This window comes from Jaculus jaculus, chromosome 9 (genome assembly GCF_020740685.1).
Source record: "Jaculus jaculus isolate mJacJac1 chromosome 9, mJacJac1.mat.Y.cur, whole genome shotgun sequence".
Classification (NCBI taxonomy): Eukaryota; Metazoa; Chordata; class Mammalia; order Rodentia; family Dipodidae; genus Jaculus; species Jaculus jaculus.
In genome coordinates, this window is record NC_059110.1 from 74,670,485 (window position 1) to 74,692,810 (window position 22,326).

The following is a 22,326-nucleotide window of genomic DNA, read 5'->3' on the forward strand; positions in this document are numbered from 1 at the left end:
TTCACTGCAGAACGCAGTGTCATGAGGCCTGTTGTGTTTTCTTCTTACAGTTTGTTGTTTTCAGTCTTGTGCTTAGTTAGGTCTTTGATCAACACTGGCTTCACTTTAGTTGGGTTAGAGTGCAACTTCAGTGTTGTGGACATCCAGTTTTCCCAGCAACATTTGTTAACATTTGTCCTTGTCTATTTGAGGGGCTTGCTGAATTTGTTGAACTTTGTCTGGGTGTATATGAAATGTTTATATTTGGGCTTTCTAGTTACTCCACTGGTCTATATGACTGTTATTATACCAGATCCACAGTTTTGATTACTACAATTTTGTGATATGCTTTCAAACAAGAGATGTAACACTTATGTTCTTCTTTTACATGATTGTTTCAGCTGTTTGTGATCCTTTGAGATTTCATATGAATCTGGGGATGAATTTTTGCTTCTAAGAAAGGAATACCATTGGGATTTTGATGTAAATTTCATTAACTCTGTTGACCACCTTGAGTAAGAGTAGCTTTTGTAACTTTTATTTATTTATTTATTTATTTATTTATTTATTTTTTGAGGCAAGCCCAACAGATTGGCCTCTTTTTCAGGGCTTTATTTTTTTTAACTTAAAAAAATTATTTATTTTTATTTTTGAGAGAGAGAGAGAGGTAGATGAGAGAGAAAGAGGGAGAGAGAGAGAGAGAGAGAGAGAGAGAGAAATAGAGAAATAGGTGCACCAGGGCCTCTAGCAAACAAGCTCCAGATGCATGTACCACCTTGTGCATGTGTCTTACGTGGATCGTGGGGAATCGAATCTGGGTCCATAGGTTTTCCAGGCAAGTGCCTTAACCACTAAGTTATCCCTCCAGCCTTAGGGCTTTATTGTACATCAGGAAGTACCACATTTCCCCCCATCCACCCTGCCTCAGCTTCTTAAACGCTGTGAAATCACAGGCCTAAACCCACCTAGCTTTACCAATAAACACTGAAACATTGAATACCACCCTGCCCCCCTTTCTTTAAATGAGAGAGAGAGAAAATTGGTGTGCCAGGACATACAGCCACTGTAATCAAACTTCAGGCCCCTTGTGTGCCTGTGCAACCTTGCATGCTTGTATCACTGTGTGTTTGGCTTACATGGGACCTGGAGAGTTGAACATGAGTCCTTAGGCTTCACAGGCAAGCGCCTTAACCACTAAGCCATCTCTCCAGCCCAGGAGTAGCTTCTAACAATAAGTCTTCCAGGCCATGCACATAAGATGGCTTTTCATTTATTTGTAAACTTGAAAATTTATCCTGGGTCTTTTAAAATGAGAAAGTTGAGCCCAATGTAATGGTACACACATATAATCCCAGGGAGTCTAAGACAAGAGGATCAGGAGTTTGATGTTAGCTTGGGTTGCATAGTAAGTTTGAAGCCATCCTAGGCTATACATAGTGAGAACTTATCTAAAATAAGTAGATAGATAAGTAGATAAATTAAAGATTCAAACTGAAATAGATCCCAGAAGAGAGATACTGGGAAAATATGGCATTAAAGATGACATGAAAGATACAGCTAAAATGCAGAACAATGAAGATATATCATTGGTGGAGGCACTTAAGTACAAACAAGGGAGCTATGCATTGTGGAGAGATGGAGAGGACTTACTTGGAAAAGGTGAGTATGGAAATTGAGAACATGAATAAAAGTAATAAATGCTACATGCAGCTACTTTGGATCCAGTTCAAGCACCACCTGAGAACTAGAGATCTAGTATGGATTACTGTGTGACTTTGGCATGTGTGATGGTTTGTTCTTTTAGAGAGGCATGGGGCTACCTCATGTGGCAATAAGAATGGCAGGTATTGGGGTGATCAAGGGTGGGGAGGTTTCTGCCAAGGCTGAAATGGACCTATTGAATTAAAAGAGTGTTGAAGAGTAAACCATGTGAGTTTCTGATCCTTATGGGATAGCAGTTTAGACCAGTATGAGGAGTGGGGAAGTAGCTGGTCATAGCAGTCTTGCTAGGAAGATAGAAATACAGAATCTTCCTAACATACCTAACACATAAGTTGTGTGGTTGTCTTTGTATAATAAACAGGGAGCTGAAGCACAAAGAAACTGAGAAACTTTTTCTAAGACTCGGCCAATGGGGAGTCCCAGTGTTCATGCTCCTAACTGCCACACCAGTGGCCTTCCTAAGTGAGTTTGGAATCCATTTAGGAAGTTGCTCAGTTGATGGCACAGCTGTTATTTCCAAAGGCTCCAAGGAGCCCAGCTACATGTACCCACCCATAGGTAAGGCAGCTGGTGGGCTGGAACCTTCTGTAGCTTGCAGTTGCTTAGTCTGCAGCCACCATCCACCAAGGCTGTAGGTTGGGACATGTCTCCGAGGACTGTATTGAAGATGAAAGTGTAGCAAGTTGGGTAGTAGGGCCAAGCTGCTGACTTCTTCAGCAGTCTTACCACCTGTGATTCAGCTCTTCTTTCTCCATCTTCAGCCTTTACTGAAACCTCACCAGCCCAGGAAACTCCAGCCATCTACTGTCTCACCCCTGCACCAGGCAGCCCAATGCTTCTCTGGGAAAATATGCAATCATGCAGATGGGGGCCACAAACAAGACAGTTCTTCACAGACTATAGACATGAATGGTCAATCTTTAACAGATATTTGTTTCGTGTGTGTGTGTACAGTCATGTGCATATGTACAGATGTGAATGTACCAGAAGATAACTTTGGGCTCTATTCCACCTTTTTAGAGAAAGGGACTCTCGTTGGCCTGGAGCTTGTCCGGTGGGCTAGGCTGGCTGGCAGTAAGCCCCAGGGATCTCCTGTCTATCTTCCCAGTTCTGGGATTAGAAACCTGCGCTGTCATGCCTATCTTTGTCACATGGATCCTGAGGATTGAACTCTGATCTTCATGCTTGCAAGGCAAGCCTTTTACCAACTGAGCTATCTCCCCAACCACCAAAGTTTTTGTATCTTTCAACCCAAAAGAATATTGCTATATAGTCAGGGCAAATGCTTGCAAATTTCCATTGACCAACTTAAGTTTTTTGTTTTGTTTTGTTATTTGGTTTTTCGAGGTAAGGTATCACTCTAGTCCAGGCTGACCTGGAATTCACTATGAAGTCTCAGGGTGGCCTTGAACTCACAGCAATCCTCCTACCTCTGCCCCTCGAGTGCTAGGATTAAAGGCATGTGCCACCACGTCCAGCTAAACTTAAGCATTTTTTATAAAAAAAAATTATTTATTTATTGGCAAGCAGGGGGGGGGAAGAGAAGGAAGGAAGGAAGGAAAGAAGAAAGGAAGGAAGGAAGAAAGGAAGAAAGGAAGAAAGAGAAAATGGATGCACCAGGATTTCTTACTGCTGCAAACAAATTCCAGATGCACAAGTCACTTTGTGCATCTGGCTTTATGTGGGTACCCGGGTTATCAAGCTTTGCAAATAAGCACCTTAACAACTGAGCCATCTCTACAGCCCCCAATTTAAGTATTTTTATCTCACAGTAAAACCAATTAGGGATCTACACACTGTACGCATGTGTTTTTCTGAGAACACAGGGCTGTTGACTAGTGTTTCGTCACTGACAAAATACACCAGAAAGCAGCCTCAGAGGAAGAAAGACGTGTGCTGTCCTACGGTGCCAGAGGGTTCACATGTGGTCAGCAGCTGATGCCTCTGTTTTGAGCCTGTAGCTAGGCAGACCATCATGGCAGTGGGGGTGCTGGCGCAGGGGGCTTCTTACCTCATGCCAGCCAGCAAGTGAAGAGGGAGAAGAAGGCGCTATGGGGGACAAGTGCACCTTTTGAGGCTGTGACCTTCACAACCTGCTCCTCCAATTAGGCTCCATCCCTGAGAATCCCTGCTGCCCCTCAATACTTCTCAGATTATAAACCCCTCAGTGGATTAGCCCAGGTCAGGGGCCTAAGGTTCAATCACTTCTCCAATACCCCGCCTCTAAACATAGCTGCAGGTGGGGACCAAGCCGTCAAGCACATTCAAGCACATGAATCTTTGGGGAACATTCCAGATCAAAGGTACAGTAGGAGAAAACAAATTCAATTTGTCCCATACTCTCACTCAACATTCCCAACACAAGATTTCTGTAATAAAACAAGTAGAGCTTTCCTCACACACTAGCAGGCAGTGTAATTACACAGAGGATGCCAGCTGTGTGTCCTCTAATTCAGTTCTGTCCTGCTTCCATGTGCCTGGAGATAGCATCAGATTCCACAGGGTGAGGTCTCAGTGTGTAGCCTCCTCCCCCCAACCCTATTGCAGATGTCAATTTTAACTCCCAAGTTGTTTGACTGTGCTAATGATGATCAGCTATAAATTGGGGTTCCCACAATTTAGGATAGGGGTATTTGCTAGAATAGCTCACAGAACTCAGAGAATCAGTGGGAAACAATTCCATTTACAGGTTCATTATGAAAAACAACACAAATGATTCTGGTGAGTACGTGGTGCAGAGGGGCCCATCCTATGCCTTTCTGACGCACCCCCAGAAGCTCTCTGAGCCCTGTCCCTTGGATTATAGAGATTTGTTACTTAGATATGACTGACTAAATCATTCATTATTGGTGATTAATTTAATCTGTCTCTCTCCAGGCCTTGGAACATGGGAAATAGGAGTAAGATAGCTCAGTGGGTAAAGTGCTTGCCTCACAAACATGAGGACTTGAGTCTGACCCCATCTTCCTCTTACCCCCAGAACGCTGTGAAATGCTTGGTATGACCAGCCCCTGTCTTGCAGCCTCCTCGGCGCTTTCCACCATTAGTCATTCATTAACAAGTAAAAAGACACCACTATGGAGAGTCCAGAAATTTCCCAGGTTGCATGCCAATGAAACTGGGGTAAAGACCAAATACATATTTTACAACATCAGTTTCCCTGTCTTCAAGTAATTCTGGCTTTATTTCCATTTTTATTTTATTCCTATTTTTGGATGGTTTCCACTAAATGCAAAGTTGAGCCAAAGGGCTTTTAAGCTAATAGAGCCCCAGCAGAATTGTTAGGGCACTCACTGCAAATGCAAATGACCAGGCCTGCATCATGGGGACTAGAGAGGTCATCTAACCACAGGTAAAACTGATTTTCTGTATTTATAAATGCAAATACATGGGGGAAGGGGGACAGCCCCAGAGCAGACTGGCCCTGTAAGATGTCAGCTAAACACTTGCAAAATAACTTTTAGAACAGCTCCACCAAAAGTCCCAAAGATAATAATAATAGCAATTGAAAAATCCCTTTTCTGTTTAGTTACCTGCCTTTCTAATCCCATGTTCTCCAAATAGGCTTATTTAAAATAAAAAATAAAAAAGACTTGGCCAGGCATGCTGGTGCACGCCTTTAATCCCAGCACTTGGGAGGCTGAGGTTGGAGGATCACTGTGAGTTTGAGGCCAGCTTGAAACTAATTCTAGGTCAGCTTGGGCTAGAGGGAGAGCCTACCACAAAAAAAAAAAAAAAAAAAAAAAAAGACTGTAAAACTTGTTGAACTGTAGAATATTTTAGGATTGTTGCATTTTGCAGCTATGAGAAAGGTTCCATTCTTCAATCAGAAGTAGTAATTTGCTCATTTCCAGCTTTCTACAAGTCTTGCCAGGCAAGTGTAATTCTTCCTTAAAGAAAGCATTGATTCTTCCAGATGCCACTGAGATATTGAAACAGAGGCAGATAAACTTAATCAAGAAGTTTCAATAATTACTCTGTGTTCCAACATGTCTTGTCTGTGGTACAGTTCCTCAGCTAGTTTATAGCTTTGGGTGGTTACAGGCCTATTTCACATGAGAAAAGTTAGAATAAATGAACCAGGCTTACCACCACATGCTCAGTGAAGTGATACAGACTCCACGGGAGTGCCAGAGGGGAGGGGCCCGCCAGGAAAGAGTAAGATGGCCGGGGAGGGATGGAAGGGAAGTAATGGGCTTGCTGGGTCATCTGAAGGCAAGGCTTGAAGGAGGAGGAGAGGAGTTCATTTTAGTTTGAGTGGAGAGAGAAGATATTCTGGGCTCTTTGGGGACAAGCAAAAGATGAACCTAGTTGGAACAAAGGACCTGTTAGAGGAAGTAGGAGTAAATTGATGAAAATGGTGCTCCATTTCCTATAAGTGAGAAATCTAGGTGGGTTTCTAATGCAAAGACATTAGAGGGAAGGATATGAAACTGCCAAAGGAAATCTGTGATGTGTGTTTCTATCACATGAAAGTTAAACTGCTCCAATATGGTGGCAGTAAGTAAGGTATCCCTGAGGGAACTCCATTGCAGGATGGCACAGTTTGCTGTCATGATGAGAGCAGTGTTGTAGAAAGTTTGAGTCAGGATGTTCTAGCTCAAGAATGCAAATCTTTTTCAAGTGTGACTCGGATCACCCTAAAAGAACTTGATAGGGCTGGAGAGATGGCTTAGCGGTTAAGCGCTTGCCTGTGAAGCCTAAGGACCCCGGTTCGAGGCTCGGTTCCCCAGGTCCCACGTTAGCCAGATGCACAAGGGGGCGCACGCGTCTGGAGTTCGTTTGCAGAGGCTGGAAGCCCTGGCGCGCCCATTCTCTCTCTCTCCCTCTATCTGTCTTTCTCTCTGTGTCTGTCGCTCTCAAATTAAAAAAAAAAAGAACTTGATAAATATGACCCTCCCAGTTTGCAGATTTCTCAAAGCACAGAGATTGTGCCAGTTCCACTCACCAGTGCATCCTCTAGTCACTCCCCCGGCATCATCACCGAGCAGACAGGCACTGAGGGCAGGCAGCAAGAAGGATGGGTGACAGTTAGTGCAGACATCAGAGAAGTTCAAAAAGGGATGTTCTATTCACCAGGCAAATCAGAATCACTGAATGAATTTGACTTTAGAACTTGGCTACATAGTAGAGAATAAATATGGGAAAAGAATGTTTTAGGGGGCTGGAAAGACAGCTTAGTGGTTAAGGCACTTGTCTGCAAAGCCTAACAACCCAAGTTTGATTCCCCAGTATCCATTTAAAGCCAGATGCACAAAGTGGCGCATGCATCTGTAGTTCCTTTGCAACAGCTGAAGGCCCTGGCACTCATTTTCTCTGTCTGTATCTGTTCTGTCTTTCTCTGCTTGCAAAAAAGTAGATAAGTAAATAAGAATATAAAAAGAAAGAAAGAAGCTGGGTGTGGTGGTGCACGCCTTTAATCCCAGCACTCAGGAGGCAGAAGTAGGAGGATCTCCATGGGTTTGAAGCTACCCTGAGACTACATAGTGAATTCCAGGTCAGCCTGGGCTAGGTCAAAACCCTAACTTGAGAAACAAAATAATAATAATAATAATAATATGTTTTAGAGCCTGCTTGAGTGTCTTGTAACCATAGAGCAGAAAAGACAATTGGCCGTGAAACACTGCAGGTCAGCGTGGCCGAGCCGTCCCTGTTTTCCTGTGCTTCTGCAGGAAGTGCATTTTATAGAAAAGCCCAAGAGGAACTGAGGGGAACAGAGCTCAGAGCTGGGGATTTACTGCAGTCAGAGGAGGTATTGCGGGCTGCTTCGGGAGCTGGTCAGTCCGTGAGGCTCTGAGGTCCCTGGCCAGCCTGTCTCAGAGCTCACGAGGCCACCTTGATGAGGACAGCACCACCTCAGGCTGCAGGCTACGATGGTAAGAACTCCCTACTGTTTGCTTGAGGCATTCACTCATCATTGTAGTCTAGAGCCAACTCTTTACTTCCTCTTAGTAATTTTAAAATGCATACAGAATTTTAAAGTTGTTTTTATGTTTAGAGTGTTAATATTTTTTTAATTTTTCTCTTAAGTCTTCTCGACATTATCACTAAATTTAGTAATGAATGTGATCGATCTCAATAGTTGGTGGTATGAATGTTTGATGGAATTGAAAAGAATTAACCTGAAACTGCAGCATAAGTAGGTGCGAGCGTGCGTGCGTGTGTTTCATCTTGTACTCCAGAGGCAGAAAGCTTTTGGCCAAGTGCATATAAACTAAACCAAATCAAACAGTGAGAATGACAATTTGCCTTAGTCACACTCTAAGATTTGCTGTCATTGTGGGTTCTGGCAGCCATGTGAAATGGGAGACACCTTCTCATGCTACACACTGGGCATGGCCTCCTTAGAATTTCGGTCTGAAAGCTCTCATTGTGGAAGCCTGTGGGTATTTTTAGCCCGGGCTTGTTCCTATCAATGAGGAAGTCTGGCAGATGGCTCTTCCGGCTGGATTTTTTTTTTTCCGGCTTTCTCTTAGGGTAGTATGCCGACCACTCTTCCAAAACTTCACTCTCCAAGGACAATGGGGGGAAAAGCCATTCTACAAACACCGGGCAGCAGCTGCAGGGCTGAGTCTGGAAGGACACTGTGCCACCAAGTCGTGAGTGTCATACAGCTCCTGTGACCACACCTGTGGGAGGTGGGGAAGGAAGTCAGAACAAGAACAAGTCATGCAGCACAGGGTGCAAGCAGCCATCTGGGTCCCACTCTCACTGTAGCCCCTAAGAATGGCTTTTCCCCAAAGAAAGAGAAACAGGTGGAGCTGACCACTGAAGCCACTTTATTTTTTATTTTATTTTTTTCAGGAAATAGCTTAGAGGTTAGAGCCTTTGACTCTGAAGCCACTTTGAATCACATAACATCTGATTTCATTTAATGGAAGGTTTGCATTGGTTTTATGAAAAGCAAATCAAATGCTCATTTATGAGGGAAATGCACCATTTTGGTAATCAGTATACTTTTTTTCTTTCCTTTTTTTTTTTTTGTTTGTTTGTTTTTGTTTTTCAAGGTAGGGTCTTGCTCTAGCCCAGGCTGACCTGGAATTCACTATGTAGTCTCAGGGTGGCCTCGAACTCACAGCAATCCTCCTACCTCTGCCTCCTGAGTGCTGGGATTAAAGGCGTGCAGCACCTTGCCCGGCTCTGCAATCAGTATACTCTTATTACACATGATTACGTGCTCTCCTGTTGTCATTTGGCCCTACATCTGACAACATACTTCCATTTGTCTCACAAAGGTCACCTTTGGGATGCTAAGCCTTTTCAGAGATTCTTCAGAAGTCTCTTGCACATAGAGATTGTAAAATCAAAAAACATCTTGGTTATAAGTCTCAGCTTTGATGGCAAGCTTGCCTTTCATTTGTAGATGTGATGTGGTTGAGCTCATTCCCTAATTAAACTGACGATGCTCAAAGTGGGCAGATGGCGCAGGTCTCCTGGTGGAAGTATTTGACTGTAGCCCATGTGGAGACAGCTAGCGCTCCTGAGATTTTGCTTCTTGTTAGGTATTTCTACAGTGTGTGGGGAGATTCAGGGGGGGACCCAGGGTCTCACATATGCTAGACAAGTGCTCTACCACCCAGCTACCCCCTGGCCCTTCCTAACTTAATATTTATAAAACAGGTCAGCTCACTGTGTATTAGAGAGCCTGGCCCTGTGTATACTACCACCTCTTGAGTTTTATTTAGGTGCTATGGGAACCTTAACTAAATGAACATTGCCAGTAGAGAAGTGGCATTCTTTCAAAGCCATCAACTCTCCTTGTGACTTGGATACTAAAATGTACCTGAAGTCTACTCGGGCACTTCTAGGCACCGCCAGCCTTCCCACAAAGGCACAAACCCACACCCTGCAGAGAATTTATTCCGTAATTACAGGCATACACTGACTTCTCCCTCATTTGGACTAGATTCAGAAGGACTATTCCCAAAATGTCAGAGAAGATGCCGGATTGAGACACCACCTTCTTCCATCCACAGCCTCTCCTGAAGTGAAACCAACTCTCTGGGTCTGCCTTCTCCCACGAGGAGTCTGATGGGTGACATCGCCCAGGTCCTCGCTTTCTACACACACGAGGAATGACTGAGTTCATCCAGACTCTAGGGGTTCCTTTCTCACTAGAAGTGCTCATTTTTATTTACCACATGTTTCAAGCATACAATGAAGTTCAAAAAACAATTTAATAAACACTCAGGTGTCCCCATAAGAGTCCTCAAATACTAACATTCTGCCATTATTTTTAGAGCTTTTGTGTTTACTCATGAGATGTTGGCCGTGGAACCCAGAGTCTAGAGGATGCTAAGCACTCAATTTACCACTAGGCTACACCCCCAGTCCTGTGTTTCTTTTTAGTAAAATGTTACCAAAAACAGTGGAAGAAGTCTTATCCAGTACTCATTTCTATTTTCAATAGCTACTCAGCACAATTACTGTCTTAAAGCTGACATGAGTTATTTATTTTCTCTTATGTAATCTCTAAAAGTACATTTTTATGTGTTTTATAAATGTAAGTGGTCTCACATTGACTTATGCCTTATATAAACTGCTTTTTAAAAATATTTTTATTTATTTATGATCAGAGAGAAAACTAGAGTTAGAGTATGGGCCTGCCAGGGCCACTTTCCCCTGCAAATGAACTCCAGGCTCATGTATCACTTTGTGTGTCTAGCTTTATGTGAGTACTGGGGAATCAAACATGGGCCAGCAGACTTTGTAAATAAGTGCCTTTAATCACCGAGCCATCTCCCTATCCTGTAAACTGTTGTTTTTAATTTTTAACATTTTAAGGCTTTTTCATATTGGCACGTAATCCAGTTCCCTGGTTTTTGTTTGTTTGTTTTTAGTTTTGTTTTTCAAGGTATGGTCTCACCCTAGTTGGAATTTACTCAGTAGTCTCAGGGTGGCCTTGAACTCACGGTGATCCTCCTACTTCTGCCTCCCAAGTGCTGGGACTAAAGACCTATGCCACCATGCCTGGAAGTTCCCTTATTTTTTGACAACTATATATCATCCTATTATTATAAAACTTTAACACAGTTTATCTGTTTCTTCATTGACAAGTAGTTGACTGTTTTCAATTGTGTTTTTGCTATTTGTAACATAATGAATATTCTTTTCCATATATGAGTTTCTCTAGATTTTTGCGGTGTGGTACAGTAGCCACTAGCTTAAAGTATAGTCAGTTCAATTGTTTGCCAACTTAGATTTAAGAACTTTTAGGGCTGGAGAGATTGCTTAGTGGTTAAGGTGCTTGCCTGCAAAGCCTAAGGACCCGTGTTCACTTCTCCAGGTCACATTAGCCAGATGCACAAGATAAGCAAACACACAAAGACACACATGCACACGAGGTGTCACACACGTCTGGAGTTTGATTACAGTGCTGGAGGCTCTGGCGCACCAATTCTCTCTCTCTCTCTCTCTCGCTCACTCTCTCTCATTGAAAAAAGAGAGAGGTAGGAAGATGGCTATGAGTTTGAGGCCACCCTGAGACTACAGAGTAAATTCCAGATGGGCCGGGGCTAGAGTGAAACCCTATCTAAAAAAAAAAAAAGCCAGTCTGTTGGGCTTGCCACGAAAAAAAAGAACTTATATATTAGTCTAGTATGATGGTTATGCACCTATAATCCCAGTATACACAAACCCAAGGCAAGAAGATCATGGATTGCAAGTTTTTAAAACTACACCTGGATTATTTCGTGTGGATCCTGGGGATCAAACTCAGGTCTCATCTCTTCAGCTTCTGAAATTTTAAAGTAATGAAAATTATCTAACTTCAGAACCACCTACATGATATTTTCTTAACCAAGATCAGATCTTCTGTCCCATTTTCTGTTAATGGATTTATTTTTTCCATCATAAATTCATATTTGTATATGGCCTGAGATATCATGCTATTATTTTTATTCCTGTCTTAACCAGCTGGCATGAGGTCCATGAACTGACTGGTTCTATACCTAGGGTCTCTTTTCTAGATGTCTAGCATCAAGCATTGGTCCTATGATTGTCAGAACACAATCTTTACTGATATCACTAATACTGCAGTTAGGCCTTGATGGATTTCCAGGAAGTTCTAGGGCTCTTCCAGGATCACATAGTCCTTATAAAAAGAACATCAGACAATTAATTGAAAATGATGAAATGTTCCTCAATTCATTTTGCACTTCTAATTTAACCTTTATACTAAAACTGGAAAAAGATTTGAATATAAATGTAAAAACGCTCAGTTACATATTAGTAAAATTTAGCCATAGTTGGTAAAAAGTTTAGGCAAAGTATACACACATGTTGGCTTTAAGGAAAGTTACTAGTAACATCACATAGTAATGCATAAATATGTATGGGTTTTACATTTCATATATAAATTTAATTTAAAAAGTTGAATGTAATAATATAAATCATCACATAAACAGAATAAAGGAGAAAAAATGTAATTTTTGCTGTAGATGTAGAAAACCCATTTGATAAAATCTAGTAACTGTAAATGACTTTAAAAGATATGTCTTGAAAGCTTAGAATAAAAAGAAATTTCCTCAAAGGTGATAAATAGCACATAACAAATTGTACGTGGTGCAGCATTTCTGTGAACTCAGCACTTGGAGGGCTGAAGCAGAGGATCACAAGTTCAAGGCTACTCAGGACTGTATAGCAAAATGCTCAAATTAAAAAAAAAAATCAAAACACCAAAAAGGAGCTGGAGAGACAGCTTAGTAGTTAGAGGTGCTTGCTTATAAGCCTGCCAGTTTGAGTTCAATTCGCCAACAGCTATTTAAAGCAGGGAGTAAGGTGGTAAGCATTTCTGAGATCCTCACTCCTGCAGCACTGGGAGACAGAGCCAGGAGAATCCAGAAGATTCCAGCAGCTAGACTGGCACACTCCAAGCAGAAAAAAATAATAAAAGGAGACCTTACCTCAAAAAGAAGGTGGAAGAGGACACAGTCCCTGAGAAGTTAATGTATGAACATACATATTTGATTGTGACACACCTCCAGCAAAGCTCCGCCCTCCAAAGGCTCCAGATCTTCCCAAATTGCTACGTGCTAGGGACTAATTACAAGCACTTGATCATCTACCAAAGCTCTTAACAGACACATGCTCAGTATGGAAGCAACTGGGGCAGTGTGGTGATGGTGTTTCCTCTTTATAGCTAACACTTGAGGACTCTCTTCTCTTTCAGACCCCCCCCCCCTCTCTGTGTGTGTGTGTGTGTGTGTGTGTGTGCACATTCACACATGAACATAACTTGTGAGTCTTAGCTTTCCCTACCGTTTCTTAAGTGTGTAGAGTGGGCACTGAGCCAGGTCAGGAGCCAGAGTGCTGGAGTTTTGCCCCTGATGGTTTTCTAGATCTGGAGACTGGGAGAATATACAGAATACCTTGGTCAGCCAGAGTATTGTGACTGCCCTAGATTCAATTTTGCTCCTAGACTGAGAGGTTGTCCTCATCACGACTTCATGCCATAGCTTCATCTGAGAAGACACTGTCTTGTCAGCTTTCCATTCGTATGACAAAATATCTAAGAAAATCAACTTAAAGGAGAACTGATTTGATTTGGGAGCATGCTCAAAATCAGCTTCAGTCCATGCTCACTTGAATCTGTTGGTTCTGCGCCTGCTGAGGCACAGCATCATGGCAGAGATCATGTTAGGAGCAAAGCTGCTTTGGTGGCCTGGAAGCAGAAAGCAAAATGAAGGAGGGACTGGGGACAAAATATAACCTTCAACAACATGCTGCCTATGACCTACTTCCTCCAACTTGTCCCCAGCCCTTAATGTTTTACTGTCTCTCAATAGCCCCTGAAGTTAGGAGTCCATCAATGGACTTCCCCATCCCCAAGGGCAGAAACCTCTTGATCCTGTCAGCTCCCCAAAGCCCTAACTTGGTACACTGCTTCAGTGGGGGACCAGGCCTTCAAGACACATGCTTTGGGGAATATTTAAGTTCTAAACTGTTAACACCATAGTTGAAGGATCTGATAAGGATTAAAGACCAGCTATGGTTGTGTCTACTTCCAAAATTTAATATTGAACTACTATTAGTTGTAACATTGCTGTCATTGTCATTTAAGCATATTGGAAGGTGGGTCTAAGAGTTGGGAATGGGGGCATGATTGTTAAAGGGCACTTTCTATGGTAGCAAACTTTCTCTGAACTTTCCTGTTAAAGGAATCTGGTGAGCATAAAAACAAACCCAGAACCTGGCAATGTTGAGCACAAAGAACAGTCGATGAATTATTGACTGTCAGGCCACGTGCCTCAAGTAAAGCAGTTCTAATACAGGCGAAAATTACATGTTTCCAGTTGTAGAGACTGAGCTGCAGATCTACTACAGCAGGAATGGGGAACATCAGAGAAATAGGGGTACCACTAACAGGGAAAGAGCCACATGGACTGGTATCTGTCTCATTTTTGAGGAAAATGTCAAGTTAGAAGTGCTTGTTCACATGTCTCTTGGAGAGGAATAAGGAGAACTCTATCAGCTAGACACTACCTAGTCCTGCAGCGGTTTGTTTTCAGGAGAGAGAATTGTGCTTAAAGTTGGCATTCCTGTCTCTGATATATTGCTGGAGACCCAACAAAAGGTTGCATAGAAAACCAAAGGGCAGATTTGGGTTTAAGGGTTAACCTGCTTATATCTAAATGTTTCACCAGAAGTCTAGTTAAAGTTTAAATAAGCTTCTCCTTAATTCCAAGGAAAAACCTGGACCTCTGGAAGCCATGGCAGGAGAGTCCCAGGTAAATAAAGAAAGCCTGTTTTCAGTCCTGGTTTGCAGTTCACTTCAAGTCTTGCAAAACTGCCCATCTTTGTGGATCTCGACACAGATCTGTGTGTCTCTGTGCATTGGATGATAACGCTTTGTTTTCTTTGTAGCAGTGTTTCATAGGATAGAAGAGATGGCATAAGTGACAGAGGGACCTGCATGTGAAGTCGGTTCCTTCCAAGGCAGGATTTTGTTGCTTATCTGAATTTCATCTTAATCTCTTCTCCTAAACCCACTCAGGAAACCTTTAGCCATTTGTGTGCATTAGGTTTCAGAAGAACCTCTGTTCCCACTCCCCAGAATCATTTGCTGGCATTGGCCAGGGTTCATGACTATGGGAGGTTCATGACCCATCAGCCTGGTCTCTCAATGGAAACCAACTGAGTCACTTTCCTTGTCTGTTCCTTTTCCAGGCACCTTTTAAAAATGAACAAGAGCAGCTCTGATTTGGAAAAAGTGAGCCAGGGCTCTGCCGAGAGTCTCAGCCCATCCTTCAGGGGTGTCCATGTCAGCTTCACCACAGGCTCCTCGGACAGCCTGGCCTCGGACTCCAGGACCTGCAGCGATGGAGGTAACGAAACAGCCCTGGAGAGACAAGCTTAGATTCTTCTAGGCTCTGCAAGTCAGACCTTGATTGATTGCCAAGATTTGGAAGTTCTGGTCCAGCTTTGTTGATGGTGTAGAGCAGTTGAAGTTCATCCCTTCATGAATATATGGCCAGCCACCCTGCCCTTATCACCCTCTGTAATTAATTATAAGTGCAGTGGTACAGTGACAAGGCAGGAGGAGGTTGTGACTGAAAGCATGTTGAAAGGCTCTCAACTTCTTAAGTCACAAGTTGTCTCTTTACAGTTCTGCTCCCTGTTCTCAGGAGCAGCTCCAAGGAGCTCTGCTCTCCGTGTGTCTTTCTCTGTCTCACTTGCATGCTCACCTATGCATGCATGCATGTACACACATGGACGCAGGAGATGCTTACATAAACGCTTGTTAATTAAAGCCTGAAGGCGGCTTTATCAGGTCACCATTCACCCCGCCTTGTGGATTAGCCTCCAGTGTGTAATATGTGGGTATGGTATGTCCTGACTGGGCATGCTCCTGAAAGAGAACTCCTGATTCTGTACTTGTGGGTTGGATGGTGGCGTCTGCAGCCTGCATCTCTTGAGCATTCCTTCTATACCTCCTCTTCTGCGCTTCTCATCATCCTGCCTTAGCATGTTAGGGTTAGACGTGTGCAAGCATGACTGTACAGGGTTCCACGGTGCATTTACTGTCAGCCAGCATAGACATCCCACTGTGGTGTGTTCTGAGGGGAAACCTTTGACAACTCTCACTTAAAAACAGGAAATGTCTTAGTCTTGATTTGAGGTGAATGTAGCAAAAAAATTTTATTTTTCTGCAGATTTTTTTTTTTCTTGGCTATCTTCTTCCTTTTCCCATCCCATTGTGCAAAAATTCAGTGAGACAGATTATTCCCTGGAAACTGGACATTCTCACCACTGCCCGCCCTGCTAGTGAGCCTTGATCCACTCCCCTGAGGTCTGGGAGCAGTTCTGAGAGGGTGATCTGCAGTGGGCCCCTCCCTCGCCCAGTAGCCAGCTGGTGTTTGAGAACAGGACGGAGCCATGCTGTCTCTTCTCAGGATTCTAGTGGGCTAGCTAAGGAAGATAAGGTGAAAAATTAAAACACACTCATGATACATGATGTCATTAGCCAGAGAATCAAGCTGCCCAGATCATGAGGGCTTACAGAATCTCCCAGCAACAACACTGAGGAAGGGGCTCAGGAAGGGCTGTGAGAAGATGAGACAACAGCTCACGTCCGCAGTGTGGTTGGGACTGAGGAGGTGGGCATTCCAGGGTACAAACACAGTTAAAGGGAGACAGAAGCACAGGGGAGCAGTGCCCTTGGGGAAAAGGAGATCAGCCTACTGTTCGGATGCAGGTGAGGGGAAATGAGGTGTGAGGTTGAGGTTGTCAGGGCGCTGGGCTGGATGGTGCAAGCTCTTCAAAACAATAGGTGTAGAGAGGAGGTAGGCAGCTGCGTTGGGTTTCTGAGGACAATGGTGATGCCAAATCAAGATACTGTCTCATGTTAGTTTCTGAAAAACATGAATCAAAATGAATAGATTTTCATGGTTAGTTCATTATCACAAATCAAAGTGCCTCAAAATTTAGATTCCTACCCAACAAAATGTGTTGCCCCTTTCTGACTCCCCGGGGAACAAAACATTTTCGTCTGCTGATCTTTCATATGGGTCTGTACCTGAACTAGGTTTTGAACCTGGCAAGACCAAAGATAGTCTCTCTCTAATCTCTCTCTCCCCCACTCTCTCGCTGATTTAGAGAACATACAGAGCCACTGGTTCATATAATGTGGTCAATCCTACATTCAGCTTCAATGCCATCAGTCAGCTCACAGTCCTTACCTGCTTTTATCATACAGATAAAACACTTAGGCATGCTAACTTTTTTCACTATTTGATATCTGGTACTGAAGCTGAGACTGTGGGTCAGAATAGTAGAATCCATGCAAGCTGAAATGCTTTGAAGCAAAGATATATGAATGTAGTATCTACCTCTGGGGTGTTCTATGTGGCCAGTGGACACCACTAAGGATGCATCATTTGTCTGTAAGAGCCCACTACTGAAAATGATACATTTTATTGGCTTTTTGCATGCACAGTATGGACAGGTCTGAATGGAATGAAAGGTCTTTTCAGAGCATATAGCAGTAGTAAAATGTGTAAAACTGTTGGAGGTGTTATCAGGGTTTGTGGCTAACTTCGGTGGTCTTCTATCCAGGTTCAGTGGCAAGAGAATGTTTTCACTTTTATAAGAACATAATTGAAACCTGTAACTGTGTTATATTTTAAAAAGCAGGAGCTTATCTAAATTTTATGGTGACAAAATGGCATTCTTGTTTGACCATGAATTTTGCCTCTTTATTCTTATAGAGGATTTCATATCCTTCCTAGCACATCTGTCAGGACATCTGTCTGAGAGGGTAGTTTTATTGAATAGAGGGTCAACTCAGAGGAAGGACAAACCTGTCTAAGTAGTCGTTAGGTTTATGTTTATTTTACGAGAGACAAACACATGTGTCGGGATGGGCCTGAGAAGGCTGTCTGAGGGAAGGCGATCTGGGGCTGGTGGAGGGCGAGAACTGATGGTCTAACTGACCCTCAGAAACCATCATCAAATGACTTCAAATACACCAACCAACAGCCAGGCATGGAAGTACCTGCCTGTTATCCTAGCACTTGGCAGATAGAGGCAGGAGGATTAGGAGTTCAAAGTCATCCCAGCCACATAGTGAATTCAAGGCCATCCTGGGATACATGAGACCATGTCTCAAAGAACCAAATTTTAAAAAAAACAACAACAATGACGATTGTAAATAATAATAACAATACACACACACCCCAAATGTCATATTAAGATCATTTTCCACTTTGATTTCGGATAACATTAAAGTTTGGTTCAGTGATTCAACAAACGTACAGAGGTGAGAAGAGATTAGAATTATCTGTTTAACTGAAACCACTGGTGCCAAATTTGAGAAGAAATTGTTCTAACTGTGCATCAAACTGATATAAATAACTTCACATGGATATATGCACCAACATATGCTGCTTTCATATTTTTAGAACATTTTTAAACTGTATTTGTTTATTTGAGAGAGGGAGAGAATACAGGCACACCAGGGCCTCCAGCCATTGCAGATGGACTCCAGATGCATGTGCCACATTGTGCATCTAGCTCCACGTGGGTATTGGAGACTTGAACCTGAGTCCTTTGGCTTTGCAGGCAAGCACCTTAACTGTTCAGCCATTTCTCCAGCTCTGTTTTTGTTTTTATAGCTAATAGACCAAAATGAGGATGTAATTAAATATTGTGGCAGGCTTAGCTTGTCTTTCTCAACAATAAGGCCAGTAGGTTTTAAAAATAAGTGTCTGTATAAAACCAATGATTAATTTGATAGCCATTCATTTTGAGCTACCTGCTGGGTAGATTTCCAGATGCTGAAGAGCAGCAGTGGGAAGAGCTGCCAGTCTCTTCCCTCACAGGGCAGGTAGCAAGGACATCAGATGCCATAAATGCTATTGGGAAAGATCAAGCCAGGAAGGGGGCGGGATGGGGTGGGAATTCTCGCACGGGAAGAGACAGGAAGTGCAGGAAGAGCAAGTGACAGCCTGACCTTCACTGAGCATTGGTCTCCCTCTCAGGCTGTCCTCTGTGACTGCAAGAATAAGTCTTATTTTAACCAAGGACATGCTGGAGAAAGCATGTGAAACTGTGTCTCTAGATTCAAGGTGTTCTCTAACTATTAAGCAGACTTGTTACAACTCTTGATCCTAAACTCACAGTTCAGTCCACTATATTACACTGATGACTTGCCCCACACACAGTGTCATCCCCCAAAGAGATAAGCTGTTCTGTGAATTCTGTCCTGAAAGATCTGTTACTGAGGATGAATTTAAACTACAGATTTACTTCAGCCAAGCTCATGTGTCTGTAATAAAAATTCAAACAATCAGAAAGGTGTGACGATGAACTGTCATTCCCCTGAAATCCCATCCCAGCATCCACCACTGTGAGCATTTTTCCTGTATCATCACAGAAACGTTTTATGAATCAAATGTCATAGAACTCAGCTCCAAACATTTTTTTGTACTTATTTTAAAGTCTCTAAAACATTTGTATCTACATCAGTTTTAACATTGCTGCTTTTTTTTTTTTTCTGTATGAATCCGTTAGACCCTTCTCTTATCAGTAAGTGTTTAGATTGTTTTTATTACAAAAACTGCAGCAAGATCCTAAGACCTTGGAAGGATTTGGTGAGCATATCTGCAAGATAAATTCTTAGAAGAGAGAGAATTGGTACACCATAACTTAGATATATTTCAAGAAGATAGTGTAAATTTTTTCTCTAAAAAATGTCAACCTTTCTATCAACCGCCTATGAAAGCTGATTTGAACAATTTTTAATTCAAATTCCCTGGAGGAGACCTTCAGTGATTGAGTTATTAGAGTAGAGTGAAAGCCCCCTCCTCCCGAAGCACAGTCAGGCTGCAGGTGTGGCCGGAGCAGCCAGAGGCTGTTTTCCAAGAGACCTGCTCTTTTCTCTGTCACGTGTAAGCACGCTGTCTGTCCTCTTGATTGTGGCTTCCTGGTATGATGACGTAGTCTGAAGAAATTCCTCTCAAATGCCATATTTTCCATCCGACTGGAAAATGCTAATAACACGCCTCCAGCTTCAGACCACATCTACCTTCTTGAAAGAGCAAGGCATTCCATTGAAAGAAATACTTTTATTTTTTAAATTTTATTTTATGATTGAGGAAGAAAGAGAAAGCCACTACTGCAAATGAACTCCAGGCACATGTGTCTCCTTGTGCATCTGGCTTACGTGGGTCCTGAGGAATGAAACCTACTTCCTTTGGCTTTGCAAGTAAGCACCTTAATAACTAAGCAATGTCTCCAGCCCTTAAATCTTTTTAAAACCTTATTTATTTGAAAGAGAGAGGGACAGATGGAAAGGGAATGGGCATGTCAGGGCCTCTAGCTACTGCACACGAACTCCAGATGCATGAGCCACCTTGTGCATCTGACTTTACATGGGTACTGGGGAATTGAACCCTGGTCTTTGGGCTTTGCAGGCAAGCTTTAACCTCTGAAGCATCTCTCCAGCGCAAAATGCTATTTTTTTTTTTTAATTTCCATGTAACATGGAGTTTGTTCTGGTTGTGGAACAAAACTAGAAACTGCACAATTTTCCTTCAAAGGAAAAAGTTCTTTTTGACTATAGAGAAGCCCTTGGTCCTTCTGCTTTCATCCCCTGTGGGTATTAGCAGAAATATGCAGGACTGCCCACACAGATGGCTGTACCTTCCCTGCTTATAGTGAGGGGATCAGAGGAGGCCCAGGGCTGGGACAGGTGCTTGTCCATCTGCTTGTTCCCCATACCTTGCTCAAGTAGATGCTCAAGTACCGCTGTGACTGACAGACAAGTGGACAAATCTGTGAAGCCATTGGCTGCCATATATTCTACTGTCATTACAATGTTGATGCATAGCTATTCCAAGTTTTTACACAACCATGATTCAAGTTGCTTTTCTTACCCAAAGCTGGGAATGAGTCTGCTCATAGGAAAGTGCAGAGCTTAGTGGTGACTTTCTCTGGCCCAGCTGCTGGCCGAGCCATGCATTGAAGAGCTGAGTAGCACTAGTTCACGCTCAAAACAGGACTGACCACTTCCTTTGTAAGCTCAACTCTCATTTAGCCCTAGAGACAATGAAAGTACCTATTAAAACCCAGTGAGAAGAGAGGACTCTATCATAAGGTAAACCTCACAGTACCACATGTGAACTTTTGCCCTGCTTTCTGCATAGGGGTTAACCTGTTTTTCCCAACCATTGAAATCCTGATTTCTTCTTTGCTGTCTAAATATAAGGATACCAAACTAGCATACCACCCTGTGTCTTTGTAAGACCCACCCAATATGCCATAGGTGATGAAAGGTTTTTCATGAGAAATACCTTCTCTTCTCAGAACCACATGCACCAGGGAGATGCCAGATGTTCATCTCTAATCCAGTACTTTATTGGAAACAAGAAGGAAATCCAGTTCGTGTGTAAAATTAGTTGGGGATTTAGCTAAATGGTGAAGTTCTTGCCTAGGACTTGGGTTTGATTCCCAGTACTGCACACACACACACACACACACACACACACACGCCTCTGCTAGTAATGTAAACATGGCTCCCAGAAAAATTTCTCAGCCCTTTGGACCATTCACTGCAAGGCAGAATTTGGACACAGTGGCCTAACACCAGCATACAAGCAGGATAAAATGGAATTGCTTTCATGCCTCATTGGCTCTAAGTCCTTCTGGCTGTCAGCCAGTATTGTTTAAGGCAGATTTTCCTGAACCAGTGGCTCACCTGTGAATTTTGAAGCTCTTTGGGTGTCAGGGCATATTTATTTGTTCCTCTTTCTGGCTGTGCTAAATGCAGAGGGGAGCAGCTGCTGCAAACTGTAAGAATCAAGCCACTGGGTTGCCTAAGGCAATGTTAAAGAACAGCTAGTCCCCAAGCAAGACTGAAGAAAATGGCAGTCAGTGGCCCCTCAGACCCCCTCCAGAGCTGCTGCTCAGCACGTGGCAGAGAAACCACAGCTTCATCTCAGAGTAGCCACAGCGTGTTCACATCTGAAAAGTTGCAGGAGCCTGAGATGCCTGGGTTCCCTGCGGGGCTTCTCACCAGTCTTGGTTCCATACTGTGGTGGTTTGAATGTGTGTCCCCATAGACTCAGGTACGTTTGATTAAGATGGAGCCTGCCTGCAATTTGAGTCTCCAGGGGGCAGAGCCCCGCTGGGAAAGAGGTGTGTTGCAGGGGGCAGATCTTGTGGTCCAGCCCTACTAGGTGTGCAGAGAGCCACTTGAACTCAGGCTGTTCATGCTCACTGCTGCTGGCAGCGAATGAGAATGCTGAAGGGAGCCAGTTTCTTCCGCCTTTGCTGGTGTTCCCCTGGATTCTGAAAGCCTAAAAGAAACCCTTTCCGCCCTTAAGCCGCTTCTGCTTGGAGGTTTTCCAGCTACTCGAAGGTAACTGCAGTGCATACCTGGATGCTTAAAGGATCCAGAAGTTCAATAAAATGCCTCAGGGTGGAAGCTAGTGTGCCATTTTTTATAAAATAATACAAAAACATGAACATCTGTAATGGCCAGTTGGATCTGCAAAGTCTGCATGTTAGGTTAGCCACCCCCACTGATAAGGTTTGGGCAGTGTCAAGCTTTGCCTTCTGCTGAGCAGGTGTGTGACAGGGGAGGGTTTCTTGCACAATGCTCTCTGATCAGCTTGTGTATCATGG

At 43.1% G+C, this 22,326-nt stretch overlaps 1 protein-coding gene across 4 annotated transcripts in view; it reads left to right on the forward strand.

Moving 5' to 3' along the window:
* The window catches only part of Prag1 (PEAK1 related, kinase-activating pseudokinase 1), a 57,108-nt gene that overhangs the window by 19,750 nt on the left and 15,032 nt on the right, over positions 1 to 22,326 (forward strand). For all 4 annotated transcript variants that reach the window (XM_045159281.1, XM_045159282.1, XM_045159283.1 and 1 more), the window contains exon 4: positions 14,869 to 15,026. In XM_045159281.1, coding sequence (XP_045015216.1) covers positions 14,869 to 15,026 — 158 coding nt within the window. The remainder of the gene's footprint in view (positions 1 to 14,868; positions 15,027 to 22,326) is intronic.